The 27,720-nt window shown below is 45.9% G+C and overlaps 1 protein-coding gene across 1 annotated transcript; it reads right to left on the bottom strand.

Moving 5' to 3' along the window:
• Positions 1-2,684: 2,684 nt before the first annotated feature.
• LOC119393467 (defensin) lies at positions 2,685-26,798 on the bottom strand. The gene is made up of 4 exons (XM_037660504.2): positions 26,783-26,798; positions 21,100-21,179; positions 20,219-20,278; positions 2,685-3,121 (listed from the first exon to the last, which is right to left on the bottom strand). The coding sequence occupies exons 2-4, from the start codon at positions 21,140-21,142 to the stop codon at positions 3,000-3,002; spliced, it is 225 nt and encodes a 74-aa protein (XP_037516432.1). The 5' UTR covers positions 21,143-21,179; positions 26,783-26,798; the 3' UTR covers positions 2,685-2,999.
• Between the last annotated feature and the right edge of the window lie 922 nt (positions 26,799-27,720).

Raw genomic sequence — 27,720 nt, 5'->3', positions numbered from 1 at the left:
TACTGGTTCCCCTGAAAGCCGTACGAAGTGGAGCGACGGAACCGCTGGATACGTGCCGCCCGACGCGTTGAAGTGAGTAGCGAGCAAAACGTGGTTTGCAACGTAACGTGCTGATTACTTTTCGTACGCGCGTGCACGCGTTTATATATGTATATATTCCCTGTGTGCAGTCCAGACGGCACGCCGTGGCTGCCGACGGCGATCACGAGGATATGCAGCCGGCATTTCGTGCGAAACGAGAAAAAAATGCCAGGCCTGCGCGGAAAGCGCAGCACAGTCACAGCGAAAGCTGGAAGAGCGGCATTTCTAGAGCCTGTTGTAAACTCTCTTGGGGCTACTAATACAAGTACACTAGCAAGGGAAAAACGATGCCATGAGTCACCCTGCGTATGTGCCTACGATTTTTCCGGCAGCTTACAGCCGGCTGCTTCCAGCGGCCGGCTGTAAACATTGCGCGCCGTCGCTTCTCGACCGCCACCGCACGCTGACAGAATTTGACGAATTCCCTAGAAGCAAATGTTGAAAATTACGACCGTGCATGGGGAAAAAGTGTGTTTGCGACTGAATGCGGCAGAAAACGGCACACGACGCGAATGCGTTCATTCGGGCCGCCGACGGCAAGCCTTCGTCACTGGACCTTTCTTGATTCCATTTCGTCGTGTAATGCAAATCATGTCGGCTTTCTTAACAGCAATCTTTTCGTTTATGCACTGTCGTTAATCGCGCGAGCATGCCTCGTAAAACTTAACTCGAGTTCAACGTCGTACGAGATTCGCTGCACTTGCGAGTTGCAGCGCGCCGAAATGGTTCCTTCAATCTCCTGCACGTCGTAAACATACTTGACGTTGAGGAGCTTCTTGCGTTTACGCAGATTGCTTGGCCTGAAGAACTCAGCCACGCCAGAAACTGGCCGAGATCCAAAGCGCAGCACAACCGACAGCGGCTGCTCCATTGCGCATCTGAGCTTAGTGCTGCATGCGGCCGCCTGTCTGACTACTCGAAACCAAAGAACTTGTCGTAGGGGGCGCTTTTTAGCACCGTTTTCGCAGCGCCGCCTGGGCAGCCAGTCAGGCCTATGAGCGTCGCGCTCTCGCTATTCGTCCAACACCACGATCCACGGGTCTGCGGCTGTAACTTCACCCCTGAAAACACAACCACATTGCCCGAGTTTACGCTTATCGGTGATCGTTCTCGAATTCTTTTTGCTTGTCCGCATGCTTTTGCAGGTTGTCGCTGTACAGGAGAATAAAATAAGATCGGCTGGTAGTGTGGCGGCACCTGTCGGAGCAGATATCAACCACTCCGCGAGTTTCGTCTTCGTTGCCAGGCGGCATGCTGCCAGGCACACTGGGTCTGGGCGAAGCTCAAACCGTCGAGAGCGCTCATGACAGCGCTGCGATCGCCGGCGATGCCAGGGTATCTGTGAGTTGAGGGTGCAAGGCAGGGTTAGGAGGAGGGTATATATATAATTGTCCGTAGTGGCCTTGGTACACGGTGCGTCGCTTAATTTTGGCCCGATTGATTTTAGTGATGCTCTTGCCTAAACGCTGAAAAACTTTAAAAAAACGTTTCAGGGTCCCTTTAAGGGCCAGTAAACAGGCTCCGTTTATTTTCTTTTTTTGTTCTTTTTTTTAAAACCTCCCAAACAAGCTCGCTCGTTCGTACAGAAGGCCGCGCGATCACATTTTGAGGTTATTGCAGCGCTGCGCGCCGCGCAGACGCTGAATTTCGAAAAACTTTTCCAGCGGCCCTCTCGAGCACCTGTCCACTCCTCTTCGCCCTGGAAGTGACGCAAATGTTTGGCAACGTTACGTGGCATTGACCTCGTCTATTGGCATTCTTCACTACGTAACGGGGCCTTGGCCCTGCGGTGATCCGGTTTAGGCCTCGCAGTTGTCGCGCGTGTCACGCATCTGTTTACCTCGTATAACTCATCAGTGCATCGCACGGCGCTTCCTCAACGCGCCGCTCGGACGCAAGCGACACGTAGAGGAAGCCTCGGTCTCGCGTTGGCTGCGCGCCCATGACGTAATTGCTGACGTCGTGTTAAGTTGCCGATTTGGGCGTAGTTATGACGACAGGCTAAGCCTACACCCCTAAGCGATGGTGAAAGATTGTGAAAGATTCCCTGTAACTTCATTATCACACCACTTATTCGCAAAATTCTTGCGGCCGCATGTTCACATCGTACAAGTGCACAGTTATCTCTTCCGTCACATTTGGACCGCGGGGTTGCTTGCTGATCCTTTATGGCACCAGACGGTGTACAAACGTCTGGATGTTAATACAAGTCTCAAAATGGCCCACGCGAAGGGCATGTATACAATTTCTGCAGATGTAAGATGTTGTGTTGCACTAAGGTGCGTATAGGCATAACTAATCCTTGTTAAGTGTTGTGATGGCATCTGCATATGCAGTAGTAAAGAGGGCTGGCGACCCGAGAAACTGGGTACATGTATATCGATGTTCGTATTGAAGTTATAGTTTACTTACTGCTAGATGGATGTAATGCTCAAGATAACATTTCGGAGCTAGAAAACAGGGCTGTTAAGGAGCCTTCAGCGCAACGTTGCAAAGTCAGTGTTGACAACTTCATTCAAAGGCTTAGCGAACTAGACCTTAACGCTGGCTGCCACCGAGCGATAACGAGAGTCAGCCATTAGAAGAACACATAACAAAAGTAGTTGAGTCAGTGCAGCTAAAAGCATGACAATTTTATTACGCACATTTGGTTACCTTCACAACGTATCTGCAAAGCATTTCGCAAATATGGAATAGAAGCTGCATTCTAAGCTTACTAAAGCAAAACTGCAGTGTGAGTACACAAAAGCTACTAACACAATGTTCAAAAGCGTAGCTACTCCGAAAGTTGACCGTAAATTCCATTCAGATAGAACCGCGTTAATATTTGATACGCTAAAGAATCTCCAGAATCAATAGTAGATGCAGCTAGCAAATATTCATGCTGTTAGTGAAATCTGGTCACCGCTGAGGAGGCATTAATTCCTGTAACAAGTGCATGTCTGCTTGACTATGCCAGCGCAGTAGCCACCCCGGCGCCGAATGCTGCGACAGTGATTGTGACAGGCTCCTTGGTTGAACGGGCATCCGAACCCTCGACCTGTGAAATGAAGAGAACACATTCAGAATTGCCACGACTGTCGGTAGCTGAATGTTCCATCACAGAGACACGGCCACGCGTGGTAAAAAATTCGGCAGATCCCGCGTACCGTGGGAATCGATGTCATGCGAAGCATGCGCGGGATTATGACTGTGGCATAATTTTTCATGATGAGCGAAACGTTAAGGAATGACGCTAGAGAAATGTGGAAGTGGTATAAACACACTCATATGCTGAAGAGTCGCATATATTTTATATAACCAGTTGTTTACAGTTGCGTAACGATGCCAACAGCAACATGGGTGTTACCATCACCAGACGCGGTAAGCTGATATGTAGTGCTTATATTCTTCAATACTCGATAGCGCGAATCCGAACAGCACAAAGACGAAACACAAATGCACAGGACAGGCGTTACTCGCAACTAAGCTTCATTTAGGAAAGTTCTCCTGGACATACACACAGCCGAGTGGCACACGCAGGCGCACTGCACGTACGGTACAGTCACGGTTGCAGTTGTTAGAGTTGCATTACAGTTGTTATGCTTATACTTATCTGTTATGATGGGAACGCACGCACGTTTCACGAACCCGTGTGTATGTGTAGAAGGGGTTCTTGACAGTTCTTGAACAAGGTCATTATCACCGTGATCAGTGAGCAGCAGCAGCTGGACCGGACTTGTTAATCGGATCCGTTCGTGATCGCGGCTACGAGAGGTCTAAGTGTAGTGAAGGGTGAGGTATAGCACAGCTGGTGGAAATCCTGGATGTCTCTTACGATGAAATGATCCATGAGGCCTGCTGTCCTGAACGTGGCAGCGAGGTCTTTTGATGCCCTGTCCACATCCAAGCCGTCTTTCACGCAGTATAAGAACCAGGCCTTGTTGGGTCTTGATAAGTCAATGTTGAAGCCACCGGTAATGATAGAGGCCTGGTTCTCTCGGCAGATTTATTGTAGGAAGCATTGACCCCGGTTCTTGCGTAATCGACGTGGTCCACATTGCGGACCACGTGAACGAGTGCATGGTAGTTGAGCGTCTTCAAGGGTTGTTCTGTCTTCAGCTTCCTCACTTTCCTTGTGTCCGCCACAGTGGTGTAGCGGTTACGGTGCTCGGCTGCTGACCCGAAGGTCACGGGTTCGATCCCGGCCGCGGCGGTCGCATTGCGATGAATGCAAAATGCTAGATGCCCGTGTACTCTGCGATCTCGGTGCACGCTAAAGAATATCAGATGGTCAAAATTAAAGCCCCAACAATTATTATCACTTTCCTTGCGTGTCAATGTGTGCGTTCGCGTTTATTGTGTTGGTTGAGACTTTGTATCACCTGTGGCACATACCCGCATAACTTAAACTCTGGTATGCGGGCATGTGCCACACGTGACTGAGAGAAAGGGTGTCATGACGTACGCGACAGGCATTTTGCGTTATTCATGTCATGACCAATGAATCGCGTTCACCATGCACTGATCCCCTGCTATGCCAATTTTGGTATATTAGAAGTTATGGAGACGACCAGGAGAGCACCCAGACGTAGGCGGCTAGATAGATAGATAGATAGATAGATAGATAGATAGATAGATACGTAGATAGAAACGCCCAAAGTGTCTGAGGTTCGCTAAGAAATGCTTCGCATTAATAACAATTCACAAGTTTGGCAACACACCATTTTTAAATGCGCAGCGTTTCATAGCCAACCTTTGGCACTTTGAACGTTTCTATCTACGTAGTACCTATCTATCTAGCCGCCTACGTTTGGCTGCTCTCATTATCGCCTCCTTAGCTTGGTGTAGACCAAACTTGGCATGGGAGGGTAAGAGGACTTGACGAATATCACTGTGGGGTCATCACACGAATAACGTGAAAAGCCTGTCGCGTACGTCGTCAAACCCTTTCCTCCAGACACGTGTGGCACATACCCGTTTACCAGGGGCCGCGGTGTACGGGTATGCGCCACAGGCGATTGACAGTTTATATCTACCCAGGACCGGCGAGAACAGGCATTGGTAATTTAAATGAGAGAACGTTAAGAAAACCCGACATCGGCAGCGTTGACCCGACGAATAGAAAGAATAAGAATTAAGATCCCAGCAGGAATCGAACCCAAGCATTCTGCGGGGCAACCAGGTATTCTACAACAAAGCCACGTCAGGTCTGTAAACTGGTTTGGAAAAACAGCCTATGCAGGCGCAATGTCGGTGCAACGTAAATTGCGTTTGTGGTGCTGGCTATTAAATTTTACAAGAAAACAATAAAACTACGTATGTACTCCTAGGATACAGGCGTCATATCAGATTAACGTCTTTGGTTCCAGTAGTGGCTCCGTTTTATAGCAGTCTAATAAACATTGCATTTGTATTCCTATGGTTCAGCCAGCTATATTGAAGCATTGCTCAACCGCGGTGGAATATATTACCGAAAGCTACGTGTGATATTCCCCTGATTGCACCATAAAGTGCACTTAGTTTCTATAATACTGACGTATGTACTCTAACGTGAGGGCTGACATTACGTCGCACCATAAGTTACCCTTCAAACGCCAGGGCTGTCGACGTGCCTGGTAAGCCCACGATGTGCACACAGCTACCACAATTACAAAAACACGTCGATCCACCTCGTAACACTTGGCTCAAAGCCATAAAATTCAGCATAGAAGTACTCGCTGACTGCTTCGCATGAAACCGATTCCCACAACGCGCGCGATCTGCCATTTTTTTTTTCCAACAAGCTTCTTGACCCATTATATTCTTAGTTCGCTGGCCCAACTTGTGCATTAAAAATAAAGCAATTCCAACGCAGTCTGTGTAATTGGTACACGCGAAGCTTCCATGAAATAGCAAGGCACAACGACGCAATCACAAGAGACCCGTTGGAAATTTCAATGGCGCGCCTATGAGCCACCACGGTTGACCTCTCAGATAACGTTGAAGTATTAATCATCGCTAAAGTCTGTTGAACCACAAGATATGTTTGACCTAACCAGAAACTCACCACAGCGCCAAGGTATGTACACTGAGAGGCACTTCAACTTTCGTTGATGACGCATTCTGCAACTCCTATTTAATGCGAAGCATTTCTTAGCGAACTTCTGCGACATTGAGCGTATCTATCTATCTATCTATCTATCTATCTATCTATCTATCTATCTATCTATCTATCTATCTATCTATCTATCTATCTATCTATCTATCTATCTATCTATCTATCTATCTATCTATCTATCTATCTATCTATCTAGCCGCCTAGGACTTTGTGCTCTCCTGGCCGTCCCGTTAATGGGATGTATACCAAAATTGGTATGGCATAACATGACTGCATGACGAATATGTATGAGGGGTCATAACATGAAAATCATGATATGCATGTCATGAAGGCCATGATTTACATGCCACGGCATGGTGTTCTTACGGCCGTTTCGTTACCTTAATATATACCAAAATCGCTATGACGAGATATTTCTGTATGACGAACATAAATAACAAGTGGTAACACGAAATTCATAGCATGCATGTCATGTACGGCATGACATACATGCCACGCTCATGGTGCGCTCGCGGCCGTTTCGCTAGGTTGACATGTACCAAACTTGTATTACGTGACGTGACTGCATGATGAACACAAATTACAGGTGGTGAAATAAAAATAATGACATGCATGCCATGTAAGGCATGATTTACATGCCGCGCTCAAGGTGCGCTCGCGGCCGTTTCGCAAGCTTAATATACACCAATATTGGTATAGCTCGACGTGACTGTATGATGGACATAGATCACAGATGGTAACATTAAAAATAATGGCACGCGTGTCATGTAGGGCATGATTTACAGGATACTGTGCTGGAGCGCTTCCGGCCGTTTTGTTAGCTGGATAGATACCAAATTTGCTATGGCATGACATGAGTGCGTCACGAACATAAATTACAGGTTATGCATAGCATATACCAGAATATACGTTTCATTGGCATGGTATATACCAGGTTGTACATACATGCATGCACAACAAACATGGGATATATAGTGAACTAGATGTCATGACATGAATGACTTCATTTGCCTCAAAGAGAATCAAGGCGACGTGTGGAGCTCTTTGCTGGCTGCTTCGCATTACATCGACTCCCGCAGTGCGTGGGATCTGCCGGATTTTTTTTCGTCGCTAGTCTCGCTTGTGCAACCCTAAGTTTCTCTCTTGCCCTACAAGTTCAGTAGCATGTGGCAGTATTCTTTTAGGCTGTCTCACGAGGACGACGGAGACAACAGCTGTAAGGCTGGCAAATATCCATCTCTTTAACGACCCTGTATTTTGCGTAAAGGGTGCGTGCTTATGTACTCTCACGCACTCGTGCTGTGCAATTTGACATCCCGTACACAAGGCAGTGACATCGAAGGCCAAGTTTGTGTTTTGCGTTGACACGTTGGAAGCATGCACGCGATTGTGGCCTAATGGTCACTGGACTGATCTACTGGGGGAGCGGGGAAACCTTTGAGCTTGTAATGTTTTATTGCGAAAGCAATTATATGGGCATTCTTAACGCATTTTTGCCGTTTCCGTCGCCGTCATGTTCTGTATAAAGTCCAAATTAATAACATCCCCCGCGCATCGTATGGTCTACTCGCGTGTAAAAGCACACGAGCGGTGGCAACGAACGCGGCTAAAGCAGAGATTAAACGAGCCGGCCCATCTCCGTCGCACGGAGGCGTATGCGTTAACATCATCCCGCGTGCGATGCGTGCCGTCGATCGCTGCTCAAGCAGAGAGGAAACGCCCTGCCCGTCTTGAAGGAGCATGACGGGATGCTGGGGGAGTGGGGGGAGCTTTGTCGCCCGAGCAGCAACTGTTGTGAACTTACATTATAAGGGCGCGGTCGCGATCGCTGACGCGCGCGCTCTCTCGGCAGGGATCAGCAAACGCCTCGTGTACCTTACTACATGCTGTGGTCTCAGCGCGAAGAGACCGCTCCTCCTTATGGAACGGCCGTATTCTCTTACACCAGCGTTTTGTACAGTTGCCCGAGGTCGGATCCAAAAGACTTAGTTGCTAGCCTTACTTCGTATAACATTACAGTTTGTGGCTATCGCATTCATTGCTTCACCCTTGCGGTGAAACTGTGATTTTTTAGGGCGAAAGCCTTAGATGCCTCATAAAATTCGAAAAGTGACCGGCGGCGGAGGCGTCAACATGAGTGATGCAAAAAACCACCATGTGATGACGTCAGCCTATGACATCATCAAGACGTCACAGATGCGGGGAACTTGTATGGTCATCATAATGTCACATAACTAGTCGTCACATAGGGACATCACCATATCACCTCATCGCTTGGTCAAAGTGTTGCTGATCCCGGAGGCAATGCAAAACCACGGTAGATGCAGAAATCTGACAGGAGGGGTGAAGGAGGACAATACAATCGACAAGGAAGAAAAAAAGGTGGCTTTCGTCTTCGAGTCGTCTTAGGCAAATGCACAGCACAAGGAATCGCGTGACTTTTGTCTTATGGCTGAACTTCATAGGGCAACTCACACCTGCTCTTTACGTCATTTTGCTAGTCACCTCGAAACGTCGCCTTGAAAATCTGGATAAAGGAATATTTTAGTAATTGAAGGTTCGACATGAAATTCTGTATGTGAAACAAAAATAAAGTTGATGAGCCAATAAACTCCCATAAAACCCTCGCTAACATACAAAAGACACCCACGCCTGAAACCCCTCCCTCTCATGGCGTAAAACAGATGTCTGCGCACTTGTATTACAGGTATTCCGATGTGAGAGCGCTTCAAGGTTGATTTTATTTATTAACAGCAAAGATGTTCTTTGTCTAGCCTTTTCATGTCCGGGATCCGTGGTAACACTTGTAGGCATCATAAACGGGTATGTGCCACATATATTGGGTAATCCCACAACTCACCACTGGTCCAATAACTGAAGGCAACAGTTAGCTTAACAAACGGCTATGTGCCACAGAAATCTGTGCGGCCTATCAGCAAACTGCCATCATCATAAACACGTATGTGCAGCAGAAATTGGGTAAATCCCACTACATACAACTTCTACTAAAAAGGAAGAAGGCAACAGTTGGCCCAAGAAATGGCGTGCGCGTTACCACAGTCACACCACTCTCACGTGATACTTTGTGGTCCTAAAAGGAGGTGGCTATACTGCCACCTCGAAGCCTAACAAAGAGTGCTTAATAAAGAGCAGTGATACAGCATATCGGAGCATCTTAAGCGAAGGCTTCTTTGTAAACCTGTGTAAAGAGTTGTACGGTCAAGATGCAATAAAACTATGCTACCACCACAAAGTTTAACGAGTGTTTAATAAAGAGGAGTGATACAACATATATGAAAACTTGGAAAACATGAAAATGCGTTAGCCTGACGAAGGGAACGCCACCAGCTTCGCTGTTTAATTGGCGTCCGTGAAGCGGAGCTGGTTGAATTTTTTTTAATTAGCTGTCATTACTTTGAAGTTTAAATAATATTATTGGCTCCATGGGAATGAGCGCTTTACATAAAACGAAAGCACATAAGTGAAGTATGTCGGCATTTTTTTTAAGTATGGGATATTTGGCAAGAGCGAAACAGCACCCAAAAGCTGCGCCAAAATGTCGGGTATAGTTATTAAACCTTTGAAATATACGGCAGTTTGAGCCGGTGTAAATCACTTGTATGTATCCATGATCAATCGACCGCTTTCATTATCTGATCTCTGGTTGACCTCCTTCATGTAAACTGCATAAATAATATTAATGGAATTGCCATCGTAAATAACATGTAATGACGATTAGGTCGATGCTATTCACTACGTTAGACGGAGAACAATTATACTAATCCAAGAAACCGTCTAAGAAGAAAACTCGGATTGTGTGTTTGTCTTTCCTGTTTTTTTTTTTTTTGTTTTTTATCGTCGCAATTTTTCCTAATGTGCGACGCAACTGCATGAATTCATTAAGCTGCTTGTTATTTTGTGTAAGTTATCCTGTGTATTTCGCTCTCCTTAATCTTTAACTTTCTTGGCACGGCTTTATGGCGGTAACTATTATAGATAGTTCATTAGAGCGTTCAGGATGTTGCGTGAAAACATTTACGCTCCATGTCGTCACTGTTGTTTCAAGGGCAATAAGCGAAGCTTGTAAAGAAATTATCTGGAAGAAGTTGCGGTTTTTACACGGCCTGAGAAGTGTTTGCCAAGGCACTCTCGAGCGACCAACAGAATGTGTCGTTAGTAACACTTGGAGCGATTGCAGTTGGCTTTAAGTGTAGCTCTGCGGCTTCCATTCAGTAGTCTTAGTCGCGCCTATTCTCTAGGGGTGTGCGAATACTCAATTTTAGAGCCGAATCGAATAGCGATGACACCGAATCAAATAGAAAGGCAACCATTTTCAAAGCAGCCCTACAATGGTAATATAACAGTTTCTGAAACGGCCAAAGAATTCCACAATATTTCATTTGCAACAAATATTCACTAGCTTTAACAAAGGAACATTACAATTACTGCTAAACGACAAAAAGAAAAGACCACAATTTTGTAAACTGAGTCAAGCTTTCCTTATGACTCACACATTTCGTCACGGCGGCCTCTCCCCCCCCTCCCCCACCCCCACTGTGGAGAGGGCATGAATCATATGCACACGATAGCTAAGGAAATCAGTTCCAGCCTTGAAGAAGACAAGTCCACTTGTCGAAACGTCGGCTCAAGCACCAACCCCCTGTTTAGGGATTTCTTCTTTTAATACAGTTATTTAGTATTGTAGATCATAGTACTTGAAATTTTTAAATCGTATTGCGATGTAATTATTTTTAGCAAAGAGCACTCGTGAAAGGTCCAGTAAAACACAACCTCTGACGTAAGTTACTCTTAAAAGTCATGTATTAAAATGCATAGGTTTGCAGTGTTTGGACAGTACTAATGGATATTTTACATTAGGTACGGTGCTTTGGAAGCTGAAAACATTTTCGTGTGCTTTTTCAAAGTTAGCCCGAAATATCCGCAATATGTTTCGATGTTTATTTCGAAAATACATCTATATCCAGTTCCTTTTAAAAGACATCTAAACCACTCTCTGTTCTAATTCGGGTAAATGGTTTCCTTGGCGTCTTCATTTCGCTCCGTACTGGTGCTAGCTTCTCCTCGCCGCTCATTTCTTAAAGAGACATGCGGACACTGTTAGTAGCAACCGTCGTGCCTTGAAGGAAGCCTCTCCTCTAGCCTGCATGCTGTTGTCTTTATTGCTGAAGTGCAAAACCCCACAGCGCGATGTGAAATCAGGTGAACGCATACGATAGCCAACCTAGACAAGGAATAATGGGTGTGCGGTTGAGTTCCCAAGCGTTGTAGTAGATAAGTGCCAATTCATAACCCTCGTATAGAGGCCACCCGAGAGCTTGTGTCCTAGTGACGTCCCTGGAATCACCCTGTTGACATCACAATGTGGGGCGAAAAGGGGGCAAACGTGAGGAGAGAATAACGCGCTAATTCTTCGCTCTTCGAAACTGTTCACTGCATGTGAAACGCTCGCTCCTTCGTTTGTGCATGCAGGTATGCGTAGTAACAATCTCAGATCAGCAAAGATCACATCGCGGCTCCAAAATGCGAAAACGCGAATTAACGTCAGACTTAGCTTGCTGCTATAAGATGCTCCGTAATCTGCCGCGGAGCACCTGAATAAATCCCAGGCTGGCTTAACCATGTGCACTCTGTCATGCGCCGTCGGCTAGGATCAAAGGCTTGCGCAAAATGTGGTCTTCTGTAACGTCTAGCGTACACTTATTTGGCTAAATACGCGTCCTGATGCCAGGCAGCATAGGGTTTTACCTAACCCATGAGCGAAGACACTTTTTTGACACCCGCATGAATACATTCTTTCGGTAATGAAATACATTTTATGCTAAACTGATCTCTGTATATGACATTATAAATGCTACAGGAGACTTCCGAACATTGCGAATTTGGTTACAGGTGCGACGTACGAACACGGCACATCAGTCCACCGATGGAGTTGCGCGTTTGCTAGTCCGTCACTGCGAATGTTTACTGAAAGTGATACATATGGCCCGACATTGTGCGTAATTTAGAAGAGCGAATTACTTTTCCGCAAATGACTTTCACTGTTTAGCGCTTTATGAATAAATGGGATTTCATTGTATTTTGAAACGTATTAAGCCACTTCATCCCTTTCGCATTCCTAATGATTTTTTCCTTGGCTTGTTGTGTAACTACGAAGTGAAGACCTTTTGTCAAAACGTTAGCTCCAGCGAGATTCCCTGTTCAACAATGTCTCATCACTTGAAGCTTCCGCGTCCACACTTCTAACGTCTTCGGAATTCTTAATTAGTTCACTGGAACTGCATTTCTAATGAACGTAGTAACTGCGCGGACAAGAAAGGGGCGACAATTTATGTCATAATCAAATCATAGTTTCTTGCATTTCCGATCTGTCATCTAGAAAAACTCGTTCTTGTGTAGCGATTGGTGTAGTTCTAAACCCTGCGTTAAATGCATCTCCACTATTGCTAAACCTGAGGTAGTGCGTACAACGGTCACCCAGCGATTCCCGTTCGTAGAGTTCCCACTGTTTCGTTTACCGCACCGTCGATGTCGCCAGTGTTTGAGGTAAGCATGTAGGGCTTCCCCGGCACGAGTAAAATGTTAGAGAGATTCGCATACTCGGAGTGCGACATGCGCGCTACCTTTTTGCTGCGCTATATCAGCTTCCTGCTTGTTATGGCAGTTGAGATACGTGTCGTCTGCAGAGAGTTCGGTTAGAGTGTACTAGAACTGTAGTTCGGTCAAGTTGTTTCCTCCTTCAGATGTAGCGACGGAGGCACCGGTGGGACGAGCAATCGCGCATTTGGCGAGATGGCGCCCTCTCTTGCACGGCACGGGTGTCAGCCACATGCTGCCGAAGCGTTTTTAGCGATTTTAAGTTAATTATTGCAATTACTTTTCGTTATTTCTGTTAGTTATATTACTTTAGACCTTGTTCTTTTATTTTTACCCTGTTTGAGCATTGCTAGCCTTGTTTTAGGCCTGCATTGACCACTTGAATTCGAGCTTGACCATATGACGTGAGGCACTAGATGGACGACAAGCCGGGCCTCTAAAGTGCTACGCACTTAAAAAATGCCTGCAGTTTGCACTAAGTCGTGCAAAGCCAGGTACATCGAAGCACGGGCCCGTCGCCGCTCGTACTCCACGTCGACCGACGCGTGTAGCTTCGAGATGCGCGGCTTCCCCCTCGAGAGTACGCACTTTCTTAGGACGCCCCATGACTCCCTCGACACGATCGGGCGCAACCAGGCTATGGGAGACCAGCGCTGGATAGGTGGCGCGCCGAAAAAGGGCGCCTGGCGGGGAGTCGTGACATAACTCAGCCGCTCGCATGGCCTCCGCGCCGCCGGCTAATCTCTGAGGCCATGCCGCTCGCGCTCAGACGACCGGCCGCACAGCCCGCACTGTACCGCGGCGAGCGCACGCGCGTGCGCTGTTCCCGTGCTTCATTTCGGCGCGAACAGCTCGAGCAGCCATTGCGCCAGTAATACTGCTCTATGGTTTAGAAAAACATAACTTTGTCTGAACGCTACTTTCTCAGGAAAGCACTGGAAAACGGAGAGAAGCCCTGCATAGCAGACTACGTCTGCTACGTCGTCGGCGTCGAACATACGGCGTCGAGCATACGGCGTCGAAGAGACAGTGCTGTGCCGTGGTGGCGACTCCGTCGTCAACATTTTGTGGTTGCGTCCTCGGATTTGTGTCAAGCTAGTGCAATCTCACAAGCCTCCACTAATAAGTACGTGCTGCGTCGATGCCAGCTTCCCACTACCACAGTAAAAAAAAGTAAGATATGCAAGGGGTAGGTGCGTCAACGTTTTTCTGCCGTGGTATGTATGCCCAGCCCACGTTGTGTACGCACGCGGACGTTGGTCAAGCAAACCACCGTGCTAGCGTAGCACGTATGGTGTCGCGCTGTTATGCTCGAGGAAGCGGATTCCCAGCCACGGTGGCCGCATTTCGATGGGGTTGAAAAACAAAGAACACCCGCGTACTGAGATTTATGTGCACATCAAATAACCCCAAGCGGTCAAAATTAATCCTGATTCCCACACTACGGCGTGCCTCATAATCATACCTTGTTTGGCACGTAAAACGCCAGCAATTGTCAATGTTGATCAAACACCTTTATTCTAAGCAGACACAGCCAAGCGAAAAATCTAACACAGTACGTTAGGCAAATTAACAGCGAGTAAAAATCGAAGACATTTGACCCTTTTCTAGCGAGGCATAAATTGCATGTCACTTCGCCGCGGCAGCCAATGCACAAAGGAGCTTTACCGCATCGGCTGACTCCAGAAAGCTAAGCTTCGAGTAGTCCGCTGCTTTGTTCGTGACAACTCCGTCTGTAGCACAAGTGAAGTTCAACGCAGGCACCCATCGCGTGCGTATTTCTCATAACAGTTCAGCAGGTTCAGCGAACGTGCCCGCGTACGCATCTCGTAGACAGACAGCTTTCCTTCTGCGTAACTGTTTGAAAATAATGTAAACTACCTGCCTATCGTATCATATTCACTGCACGCGGTGGCATCAAAAGGAGCTTGGTGGTGGTCAGATGAAAATATTGTTACATATGCCGCATACTGCATAATATGTAAGTTTCGTTTACGGCACAACACTGATTAAATTCTGCTCGTTGGCCCCGGTTTCCACTGGTAGCCCTCGCTATCGAATAAATCTAGCAGACACGCGCAATTCGGTTTAGAAACCAGCCCGACGCCACTAGACAGGAGAGCAAGAGCAGAACATACTGTGCTCGCCTGACTGCCGGGATGCAACGCCGCATTCGTTCCTATTCATATGTTTTAGAAGGAAAAGCATAGAAGGATACATCCTCCCTCATTTCTACGTATTGTGGCACTTGAATGCGTCGCAGTACCGCCAGAATCCTTTAGTTTTGTTTCGGCGATACCCGCCCGCATTGCCTCAACCAGTCGCCACTCTCGTCCGCGGGAGCGGCTGGAGTATGCGCGCTTTGGCCGCCAGGGCGGCACTACCCACACCGCGGAAACTCCAGCACGTGTTCCCTATACACTATAGAGCGGAGGATATGCACTATAAAGACTGCGCGCGACATCTCCGTCGGTGGGCGTGGCTTAGCTACTGAGAAAGTGCGGCTTGGCCAGGTGATGCGGTATCTGGTCGCTTTACGATGCAATGCTTGCTTTCTCTTTGCTTCTATCTGTTTTCTGTCTCTCTGTTACTTTCTCTTTCGTTGATCTTCCCTCTTTCTCTCTTCCTTTTTCTTTCCGCATTTCTTTCTCTCTATTTCTCTTTTTGTCATTCTTTCTGTGCTACGCTTGGCAGTCTCCCCTCCTTCTTTCCCTCCTCGTCATCATGACATCTCTCCTCCTCACGCTCACTTCCCTTTCCCACCCCCTTGCTACACTATACTATACAAGGCTATGCAATGCTCCGCTCGCGTTCCTGGAAAGTCGAGTGGTTAGGACGCTCGCCTTCGGATCGGGGGGTACATGGGTTCAAATCCCGCCTCGTGAAGAATCTTTTTCTGCAAAAATTTTTGTCTTTCTCTTTCTTTATATGTTTCTCTCTGTCTCTCTGGTTCTTTCTCCTTTCTTTCTTTCTTTCTTTCTTTCTCTCTCTCTCTCTGTACTCGTTATCTCACCCATAAGGGTTATTACAGGCCATGCCGTAGCGGTGAGTATTGGGATTCAGGGTTGCCAGGTTTGGCTACTTTGCGCTGATTTGGCTACTTTTTCAGGTCGGTGGCGGCAGAAAGAACGTCTTGGCTACTTGGCTACTTCTTGGCTAGTTTCTTTTTCCATCGATTTCAACCAAATTTTCAATATATTGTGACGTCGCAGCCGCTAGCATTCAAGTACGCAGTGTCAAAACATGGCTACAAATGCGTGTTTCCAGCTCCAAAAGTTGAATTCGGCATTTACTAGGGGTGTGCGAATATTCGAAAATTTCGAATAACGAATCGAATAGCATTCTATTCGATTCGGTGCTCGAATCGAATAGCACATACTCGAAATACCGAACATTTTTCGAATAGTTTTCGAATAATCAGCGCCGACGAGAGAACCCCAAAACAATGAAACTTTGGAACAGTTAAAGGCCATTTTTCTTTTTTTTATCACTAGATTACCAGTATGCGTGCAGCCCCAGCTTTTACGAGACTACCGACGCTATATTGATTACCGGATGAAGGCATTTTTATGTCTGTTTTTTATGAAAGCTCCACACTGACTCAGTTTTTACTACGCTGCAGCTGCATCGCATTAATCAGTTCCTGTCTTATCTTGCAATAACTAAAGGTGTACCACCATTCAGCTTCAGGAATAACAACAGAAGCAAGGGTTGTGTTCGCGTAAATTGTTCTTACAGATGCAGCTTTCAAAACCGATGTCTACATACCATCAGTGGCGAGGACCATGTTGCGATGACAGGTTTATGCGTTTCATTACAGCCTTAGCCGTATGCAAGGTGTTCGGTTCAAAATTGTTTAGATTTTATGTCTCAGTTTTATTTAAAAGCAGGCGACAAAGCATCTGCAGTCACTGCTATATTTCAGCCTGCAGTTACAAAATACTTTGGTGAAAGTTTGTGAATATTTCTTACAAAAAAAATTTTGTGTAGTTCTAGGACCGTTTTGAGAATGGTTGTCTTACTATTCGAAAACTATTCGAAGAGTATTCGATTAGTATTCGTATTCGATTCGGTGTCATCACTATTCGATTCGTATTCGATTCGGTTCCGAAATTCACTATTCGCACAGCCCTAGCATTTACCTTACTCAAAAGAAAGAGCTTATGAACACGTGAATGCGACTCGGGTGAAAACTGTTGCACGGGGCCTCATTTCGCATGCTGATCGCAAGATTAAACTGTAATGGGAAGTGAACAGGACAATCGAAAGCCATCCGCTTCCAGGACGTTCTGTGCTCATCGGTATTAGAAATCGGATGTCTGAAGAACGGCTTGCGTTATTTCTGGGATTAGGTGTGGACTGCGACTCGGGAGTATTAACTGCTCACACTTTGTCACGACGCAAGAAACGATTACGAAAATGGATGCAATGTATTCTTCATTACCAGAAACTGTGATTCTGAGTACACTCATGCAGCACTCATCTTTATTGTCGCCTCACGGCCGGCCTTTCAGGTCCTTTTAAGAGAAGTCACCCAATACCGTTGAAGAGTGATTTCTCCAACAGCTCAAGAAACGTCGTCATCCTGCGCGAAATGATTGCTGAAACCAACAATTTATGCTTTAATTTCAGCACTTATGATTTTTGAAGGGTTCTTGCTGTATTTACTTACATTTCCGCTAAAAGGCTGTCGCACTTAGTCATTTAAATAGGAACGTCGCAGTTGTTTTCACACACGCGTGGCTACTTCTGGCTACATCTGCTGCCCTTGGCTCAAATTGGCTACATTTTGGCTAGTTTTTCGAATTTCTTCGCTATTCTTTGTCTTTTCGACCTGGAAACCCTGGCATTTGCCCAAACTCTGTGGCACATACATATTCATGATGACGATTGTTTTCGGGCACGACCACACATTTTACGCCGAGCTAGAAGAGCTTCGCTGTCAAAACTTAGGGGACGCTTGAGCTTCGTCTTCAAGAGTTGAACGCGATAGCTTATTTTGGGCCCATTCGCATCGTCTTCTTATTCGCTTGCCACGCTTCGCTTTTCGACGGACACCTCAACCGCGCATCGAGGAACTGCCTCGACCGTGTGCGCGTAACACTGGACGTTTCAAACTCTCCTAGAATGCCTACTGCAACTACAGTTGCGAAGCACCCACTGTGTCATACAACCTCATTTTGCGAATCAACGAAGCACCCACTATGCGTCTGCAAGGAAATATGTGCACCTACGCAGCTGCACACTTTCTTGACGCTGTGGTTAATCATGATGATCAATTATGCCTTAGCGCTTTCTAGTGGTGGACCTTCAAACCACCCACTCGTTGCGCAGTTCACATAGTGTGACGCCTGGTGTGGCTATGCGCTGCTGTCATGCAATATTATATTTTTAATGCGGCTCATCCCACTACATGAGGCCTGTATAGGTATTTTTTTTCCTTCCCATTGACATTAACCTACACACAGCTGCGGGCCAGAGGATTCCGAGGGTGGACTTCATACGTATTTGGGAATGATCATCGAAGCGAACGGACAGAACGGCCGCACGATCGACCATCTGACTTCCAAGACGGAAGGTGTCATCCGATTAATCGCTAGAATTTCCAACAGTCGGGGTGGTCTTCGAGAGGATAACCTCCTAAGACTGTTCCATGCATTTTTGATGAGCCACATAAACTATGTCGCATCCATGCACAAGTGCCAACTCCATGAGAGGACTAAGTTAAACACTCTCATAAGAAAAAGCATCAAGAGAGTCCTAGGCCTTCCTATGCGCACGAGCACAGATAACCTGATGAATCTTGGAGTCCATAATACCCTTGAAGAAGTCATCGAGGCTCAGCAAATGGCACAGGTCGCCAGGCTTTCAGTTACAGCAGCAGGGAGAAAGATCCTGATTGACACAGGGCACAACCCCCTCACGCTCGAAGTGCAAAACACGCATCTCACTGACAGCATGAGATCTTGCATCAAGGTGTCTCCTCTTCCACGAAATATCCACCCACAGTACAACGTGGGCAGGCGCGTCGCTCGAGCATCCTCTCTTTTAGCGCGCGCTCACGCCAACTCTTCGCTTACATGCTTTGTAGATGCCACCCAGCACGGCGCTTCCGCTCACTTTGCTGTAGTATCCATAGATACTAAGGGTCGGATTCTATCATCAGCGTCCGTTCGAACCTCTTCTTCTTACAAAGCAGAGCAGATGGCCATCGCACTCGCTCTCCTTGATCCGCAACGAACTGATATTTACACTGACTCTAGATCCGCTGCTAGGGCATTCGCTTCTGGGTCCGTCTGCAAGGAAGCTTTTAGAATTCTCGCTCACAAGGAACTTACACACCACACAATTACTTGGTTCCCTGCTCATCTTGGCTCGAAGGTCGGGAGCCTTTCCAATGTCAACGAGCTAGCCCACTCCAACGCGCGAGCTCTCACTTACCGCGCCCGGATTTGCGCGGCTCCAACGGAGGAATCAGTCCCCAGCCTCCAGTTTAGGGACATTTTGACTACTTTCAATGAGGTCACAAACCACTATCAAATGGGCCGTAGGTCTTTCCCACTCCCACACGAAAAGTTGTCTAGGCCACAGTCAATCTCTCTTTGCATGCTTCAGACGGGGACATACCCTAGCCTTTCCATAGTTAGTCATTACTCCGACATTTCAGCACTTTGTCCGGACTGTCCAGATCGCAGTGATTTTAGACATATGCTCTGGAGGTGCCCCTCTTTACAGGGAAGGCATCAAGAATTCTCTGAAGAACAATGTTATTCTATGATGAAGAGCCCGGTCCTACTACAACTCCAGGCTGTCCAGAAGGCCCACGACGCGGCGGTGCGGCTCGGCCTCCCCGTCCCTACGTGGGAGCGGCCCGCGATCCTCCCCCTATAAAACGGGGGTGGATTCCTTCAGGACCTAAATAAACTTTTTTATCTATCTATCTATCTATCTATCTATCTATCTATCTATCTATCTATCTATCTATCTATCTATCTATCTATCTATCTATCTATCTATCTATCCGAAGCACTTTCAAGCGCAGGCGTGGCTCTGTCGTAGAACGCCTGACGGCCGCGCAGGAGGCCTGGGTTCGATTCCCGCTCGATCTCCTGATTTTCATTATTTGCATCAATCGCGATTTTTCGTTCACGAACAACGCCATTTTTTCACACACAACCAACGCCGCTGACACCGGAATTTTTGTTGACGCGGGCGCTTCAACGCTATCGCGTTAAGAATCTCTTTACCTACGCTGATGCCAGAGATGCATAAATTTTATCATAATCCATGAATGAAGGCACTTCTTTTGGGTAAGACTTGCATGAGTAAGTTATTTTCGGTATCACCACGAGTGACATACATTTCATACTATTGGCTTCTGTATGCCATGTAAATGTGAGAAGGTTGTCGAATATCAAGGAGCATGTTACGCGTGAAACTTACGGACACGGAGGTGAGCCACCTCGCTTTCTGCTGGGGCAGCAGCCATGCCCGACACGAGACCTGCAAGCGCGAACAATTAGTATTGACACGAGGGTCGATAATGTCATTGGTTGGAATACCTGGAAAAAGTTGAAATGCTACCCCAATAAAACGATCCTTTGAAAAATAAGTGCACATTGTCGACTATGCAAGCTTAAATATTTGACTGCAGGTAGAAAAGTGAGGGAGGTGGGCGTGGCTGATATGGGAAAAGTGCTGTCAGGCGTGCATTTACGTGCCAATTGTATGTCACTGCACCATTTCCTCACACAGTCATTGCACACATTTTCACAGCGAGAAGCTCCTTTTCAGTGTGGTCCCAACCAACAATTGTACAGAAACCATTTGATGAAATACGGCGTCAATAGCCGAACTGGGCCATTTCTCGCAAGTTTGGGAGATCTGTTCATTTGAACCTATAGTGCGACCCTATACGGTCTTGGAAATCGGGCTGGTTTGTAAATTCCGTCACAAAGGCCGTCGAACATAAATAAAATTAGAGACCACTCTATATACACGATTCGGTGAATAATGACCAGTTCGCGGCAAGCCATTGGATTCGGTACTTAAGCAGGGAGCAAGTTTTGGCGAGGTATAGGTTTCTGGGAAATAAAAAGTAATGTTGGTGGCCGCGTTCAGAGCTATTCTAAGCGACCACCAAAATTTTTCCAGCAATCTGTTCCCACTGGTTATGAGGCTGCCATATGGGCGAAGCCACAGTGACGGCAGCCATTTATATGTAGAAAATTTTACATTGCTGCCACTTCATCCATGCGTATGACGTGACAAATAAAATGCCTTTATTGGAAATATCTTCTTTGTGTATCAAAACTGCGTCTTACCGCAGACAAGGACAAAGACGAGGCAGATGCAAAGTCCACGCATTTTAGCAAGGTTCTTCCAATCCCAAATGCTGAATAAACTGAAAAAGAAAATATAGTAATAAGATACAAACGAAAGTCGTACCTCATCAGTCTTGTGAACATGCAGATGAGTCTCACACCAATTTGTCAGATTGCAAAAAGACGCTGGTCTTATTCCTCGAATTCGGTCGATTCGCTTATTCCCTGGAACTTGCTATTCTATCCCTTTGCGACACGGCGTCCTCGTTTGGGGACACGAACTTGTGAGGCGCGTCCCACGCCGCGCGTTTCTTCAAATGTCCTGAAAATCAGTGTGCACATTCGTGCAGGCTTCCTGAGTGGACAAGTAGCGGTCATATAACTTCATTGTCCTGCGTATTGCTGCAGAGGATCACTTTGCTGGAGACACTACCGTGTTAGACGATCGTTCGACGTGCCGCGTTCCAGGACCAACGTAAAGAGTATTTTTTTCTCCGCTCGAAACGAATACAACCAAAAAAGAAGGTGTGCATGCTTTTCGGGCCTAATAGTTGATTTTTTATGCAAGTATTGAAGCTGACTGATGGCAGAATAATTAGATAATTAGTTACACGCGAATTAAGATCAATTACTCAAACTCACACAAAAGGAACACATTCGTTCGCTTTCTTTCCTGGAATGTAATACTGAGTGCCTTCGAATCATGCCATGCGAATTTGACGCATTTGCAGACAGTGAATCATAATGCGTGTCTGAAGGGGGCATAGAAACAGACTTTACTACTTCTCTTCAGACAACAGCGCTTTTGCCCAGCTAACAATGTGTTGTCAAGCACGAGGTTGTGAATCCGCTTTCCAACTGTGTCTGCCGTGTTCATGAATCTGGGTGCAAAGCAAGAGCGCTCGTGTTCAATTTAGGGTATTATAAAAAAATGACCTGGAGCCCTTCACTACAGCGTCCCTCATACACTTTGCAGTTTCGGAACGTGCAGCCTGGTATTTACGTTTTAGTGCTGACACCCCGGTTTTTTTTTCCGGTAGGAAAAGAGCGCATAACACCCACGTACATTCCTTGTCCATCATAACCTGAGCCCGTATTCACAACAAAGATTTTGCGCCAAAAATCGCGCGTGCAAGCAAAGTTCAGCCATCCCTGATGCTGGCCGTATCATTAGCAAATGCTAATATGTACACAGAGCCCATGAACACAAGTCATTCGAAATTCTGCCCCAGAAATCAATCCAGCCAGTTTACCACTGGTATTGAAAGGTAACCGTTATTAACTCTAACTATGAAGACATCACTTCATTGCTGCTTTTGTACCACTCGCTATTTGCTTCTCTCTCAACACTGCTTAAGCAGCCAGCATGTTAGTCTACAGTACATAATATAAACTGTGCTCGCTGTGAGGCCACAATGAGAGCTCGCGACATCTTGAAGGAAGCCGCTGTGCTATGTTTTCCAAAAATACGACAAGAAAGCTTGCATTTGCTGATTGTAGCCTATATGTCTTGATATACGAATACTACACTGCTCGACACCAGCGTGGCCCTAAGTACATTCGATACGTGCCCACCTACATGTTTACAAATTTGGTGTGTCGTAAGCACGTGCCCAACACGGATATTCGAACAAATCGTTTTAACGATACACCTCGACATAACGCGTACTATACGTGCAGGTAACATCAGCGCGCACTAAATCTACTCTTCTTCTTTATGCCGTTTGTAAGCTCTCAACAACTCAGCAATGTTTTATGCAAGAAGAAATAAAATATTCTTTCACACAAACGTGTCGCACCATTGTACATCATCTCATCAATCAAATGAGCAATTTAATCCCCCTCACACTTTCATCGTGGTTGCAACATTGCTAACATAATTGGTCCTGCAATAAAAGAAGATACAAGTTGTTTATAGTCAATAAAGAGAAAGAACAAGAACCTAAGAGCCCGTCCCTATGTTTTGTAATCGTGAAATTAACCAATAAACATGAAGCCGCATAGCAAGAATATTTTTTGTTGTCGCTGGAGCATAGACATGTTTTAAACTCAGAATTAAACCGCATGAATGAAAAGAACAGCAATCAGCCACTGGTTCCAGCCGAACACCACCTTTAATAATAATAATAATAATAATAATAATAATAATAATAATAATAATAATAATAATAATAATAATAATAATAATAAACAGTCGCTGTGTGGGCTTCGAAGTTCCAGATATAAGTACTCAGCACCTCCACCACTTTCGAAGGGGGTTTATTGGACGACGTTGGGTAGCAGGCAGAAAGCCGACACAGCGAAAACCGTTCAACAGGCTCGGCGCCAACAGCTCGCGATCCGCGCTCGCGCTTCGCACCAAGAGATCGTCCCACTGGCGAGTGCCTTGCTCCTTCACCACTACAATAATAATAATCATTTTTATTTGCGCAACATGATGAACTCCCGGGTGACGTACAAGGCGCGACAGAAAGGAAATTCCCTTACGCTCGTACGCCTGCTCGCCCGTCAACGCATTACGTAGCCGTTGCTCCACCAATTTATCTACAGAGGCAGCTTTTTACACGACCACATTTGTGAGGTAATCCTATATGAGTACGAAATCACACTAGGAGTTTATGAGCCAGCTTCCCACTTCAACAGCTCGTCTACTACGTGATGCAAACAGTTCAAGTGACGTGCCATATCGCCATCATGGTCATTATTAGCGCTTGTTAACGCTCCCAGCGCTATACACAGCCCAAGTAGATAAGTGCCCACGAAGGAACACTTGCCGTCGTAGCTCAGTCGGCAGAAGGCATCATTGCGCAGCGTGTGGATGCGGAAGACAGCCATATATATATATATATATATATATATATATATATATATATATATATATATATATATATATATATATATATATATATATATTGCACGACAATAACGAAACCCGCGGTTCTCTTTTGTATTCCTTGATTTCGTACCGATTTAATGCACACGCATTCTTTACCTAGGTCTCTAGGCGAGGTCTCTTTGTGCGTGTGCATGTGCGCGCGCGGGTGTGTGTGTGTGTAATAACATGACAGCGTAACAGAAAACAGTCGTTGCACGATTAAAGTACGCCACTACAGCTACCGCAACAAGTAACTACACCATTCAGTTGGTGCAAAAAGAGAACAGGACAGTTGCCGCAATGATTAGCCGTAACATACAGTCGACGCATCAAGTAACTATATCGTGCAGTCGGCGCAATAAACAACCCCGCCATTGAGTCGCGCAGAAGCAAAGCCGAACAGTGCACCGCCGCATGAAGAAACCGCACCATAAAATAACAATAAGTGCTAGGGTTTTACGTCCAAAAACCAAGACATGATTATGAGGAACGCCGTAGTGGAGGGCTCCGGATATTTTGACTATCTCGTGATCTTTAACGTGCACCGAAATCTAAGCACACGGGCCTCTAGCAATTCGCCTACATCGAAATGCGGCTACCGCTGCCGGAGTTCGATCCCGCGACCATCGGGTCAGCAGTCGAGTACCATAATCACTTGACCACCGTGGCAGGTACCACACCACGTATACAGTCGAGGCAGATTTCTTTTCGCCAAGAAATTCTCTCTTTCTCTTTCTCCCTATTTCTTTCTTTCTCGCAGCAGAAAGAAACCGTACCATACAGGCTATGGTCGGCTTATGTTGGCTAAACGTGTCATATGCTGGTGGTTACGCAATAATGCTTACGAACTATTAGAAAATTCTCCTGAAGGAAATTTCTGCTTGTGTTTATATAGCCATTGGCTTAAAGTTTCGGCTATGCTCACCTCAATCCTACCTCAGCATTTATCCAACAGCAATCCTAGCTCAGCAATCCTAGCTCGCATTCGGATTGTGGGTACGCGAGTTCGAATATCGCCTCGGCAAAAAATTCTTTCGCCAAGAAATTCTCTCTTTCTTTCTCTCTCTCTGTACTCGCTCTGTCGCTCATGAAGTTATTTCATCCCTCGCCGGACAAATCGGCGCACGTCTTCTGTTAGCGAAACAGAAGAGGAAGAAGAGGAAGGCGATGAAGAACAGGACGAAGATGGCACGTGCCGGTTCATCATGATGATAATTTTTTATCTACGACACACGGTCAAACTCGACCTTAACAGCTCTGCTGTAATAGAAAATAAGGCAGGAGCAGAAAAACATCAGCCACCTAGGAGGGGGGGGGGGCACAACGCATGCCTATTCTTCCAGGAGGAGGCAATAAATAGAATGTAGATAAGAGGAAATGTATATGACATAAACAAATGATGTCCGGTATACGTGAAACATGCAAGCAAATGCAATCACTCAGGTTTTCATCAGAAATAGCGGCAGCTCTTGATCTTGTTTTGTTTACGACGAATTTATTATAACTGCAAACTTCATGTCGTATAGTGTAACATAGGGTAACTTTATGAGTAGTATTTCCCGGCGCCTGAGCAAGAATTTGGCCCTTTCAAATCTCTTCTACTGACGGACTTTCCTTTTTCCATCAGTAAAATTTCTTAACGAGCCCCCTGTGAATCTCACACGTAAATGTACCCATGCGAGTATACATTGCAGCGACAACAATTATTCCCTAGACTTTCATGATTTTTTAAGTGTTGATAATATGGTGGCTATCTTGTTAAAAATATCAGATTGCTAAAAAGTTTAGCAGACAGTTTTTAGGTGAAGCCACGGCACCACTAGAGCTGTAATGGGATGTCTGTGCGATTCTGCTACCTCAAGATATATATAAGAAGCACAATTAAATAAAGCAAAAAAAAATGAAACAGTGCGTTTCGCATGTGACACGCAAGAGAAAATGGCATTCGCCGCCTACCACTCTCCCTGCACAGAGTCACAAACAATTATTTGAAATGCTTTGATAAACCGATCTTTTCAAGAAGTGGCAAAAACAATAACCACCGAGGTGCAGAAAGAACCAAGAGGAGGGGAGAAGATAGTGATTGGCTACTTTCTAAGCAAATTCATCTTTCAGGTTAGCAGAATCCGGAACCATGAGCAGACCGTTACCGTTGCTAATAATTTCTTTTTCAGATTTCATTTTTTTAACACGAAAGTGTTTTCTGCTACGCTGCACCAAGACTTCACTGACATCATTTCCGTCACGGATGTGACTTCGCTAAAATGCACACGAACATATGACAAAGAAAAAACATTAAAAAAACTTTCGTTGATTTTAATGACCTGGGAGTCGGATGCACCCACGTTGACAATAAACGTCAACGTGGGTGCATCCCTGTCAGAGGTATAGCTGCCAAATACCAATAGACATTGTGCATGCTGTGGTGCATGAATGTACAATAAACAATGAACTATACTCCTGTGAGGAAACAGTTCACTTTCGTGTTACACCGATTCCTATGACAGAGCAATCAATCTTTTTTTTTTTTGGCGGAACTACTGCTTATCCCTCCGAGCTCCTCAATACAAGCGCAGCGTTTATCACATCGCAAAATAAAATAATTTCGCATCGGAAGTGTTCACTCAGTGATGTCCGCGTTTCTATTATATTTTTTGACTGGGTTCGTAGCAGCGACACGGCCAACTCAGACGCAAACGCACAAAACGCTATCTCGCATTATGTGGACAGATTTCCATCACCGTAATTACAATGCTGAGCTATCTGCATAGGCATGCCTCTCCTCCTGTACAGTAAGAGAACTCTTACCTGTTAGATTTTAGTCGGCCTTTCTTGTTGCCTAAAACCGGAGTAAACACAACCGTGCTTCGCCGACTGTATTTATACGTAGCGACATCCAGTTGCGGTAGTTATTAACGGAAATCGGGAGATACGCCGCAGTCGACGCGGACGATGCAACTGCCGGGAAGTGTCGTATCCTGGAAACCCTTGAGCAAAGACTTTTTTTAAGAGCTTATCTGCATACGGCACCTTGTCTAGCAGTCGAAAGGGGGTAAAAGCAAAACTTCAGCCAGAAACTGTGCGCAGCGAAGCATTGGTTGCTGCACTATCATCTGTTTAACGCACTGAAGGACAAGGTTACATGCCCGCCGACATGAAGTGCTATTTCTTTTTTTTTTCACATATATTACACACACACGCACACACACACACACAAACACACACACACACACACACACACACACACACACACACACACACACACATGGTTATATGTATTTCGGATTCATAAAAAGCAGTCCCATGCCACATCTGCAAATATTGAGCAAAGTGCCATTAGCGCTAATTTAAAATAATGTCCCTCTTAAATATTTGCACGAGGACTTTTTTTTTCTTCGTTTAATTCTGTCGAATATTGACACGGACAGACAGAGACAAGCTCACCAGCAACAAGCACGAGGTCGACACGGTGCTCAGTCACGGAAAAGTGTATGTGGATCTCGGCAACCACCGCAGGAACGGTATGACGGCTGCGCGCAAACACATGGATCCTAGTACTTATTCGAGGAACGGTAATTGAAGCGACTTCTCCTTAGCCGCCGACAGGTTCGCAAGGGCTCTGGCATAATCGAAATCAAAGGAAATAAAATATCATGACAAGGAGCCGGCAGGGTGATGGTGAGCACGGATGCCGGTTGCGCAATCGGTAGGTACAATACCAACGCACAGGTTGACTCACAGCAAGC

This window comes from Rhipicephalus sanguineus, chromosome 1, assembly GCF_013339695.2.
Source record: "Rhipicephalus sanguineus isolate Rsan-2018 chromosome 1, BIME_Rsan_1.4, whole genome shotgun sequence".
Lineage (NCBI taxonomy): Eukaryota > Metazoa > Arthropoda > Arachnida > Ixodida > Ixodidae > Rhipicephalus > Rhipicephalus sanguineus.
The sequence above is the reverse complement of the archived record's forward strand: the minus strand, read 5'-3'. Positions and strand labels throughout refer to the sequence as shown.

What these genes read in the sequence shown, in the direction of transcription:
- LOC119393467 (XM_037660504.2), bottom strand. Translation starts at nt 21,142, where the DNA reads ATGCGTGGACTTTGCATCTGCCTCGTCTTTGTCCTTGTCTGCG. An exon ending in CGTCTTTGTCCTTGTCTGCG is followed by an intron (nt 20,279 to 21,099) that starts GTAAGACGCAGT and finishes TCGCGCTTGCAG; the next exon opens with GTCTCGTGTCGGGCATGGCT. An exon ending in GGTGGCTCACCTCCGTGTCC is followed by an intron (nt 3,122 to 20,218) that starts GTAAGTTTCACG and finishes TTCATTTCACAG; the next exon opens with GTCGAGGGTTCGGATGCCCG.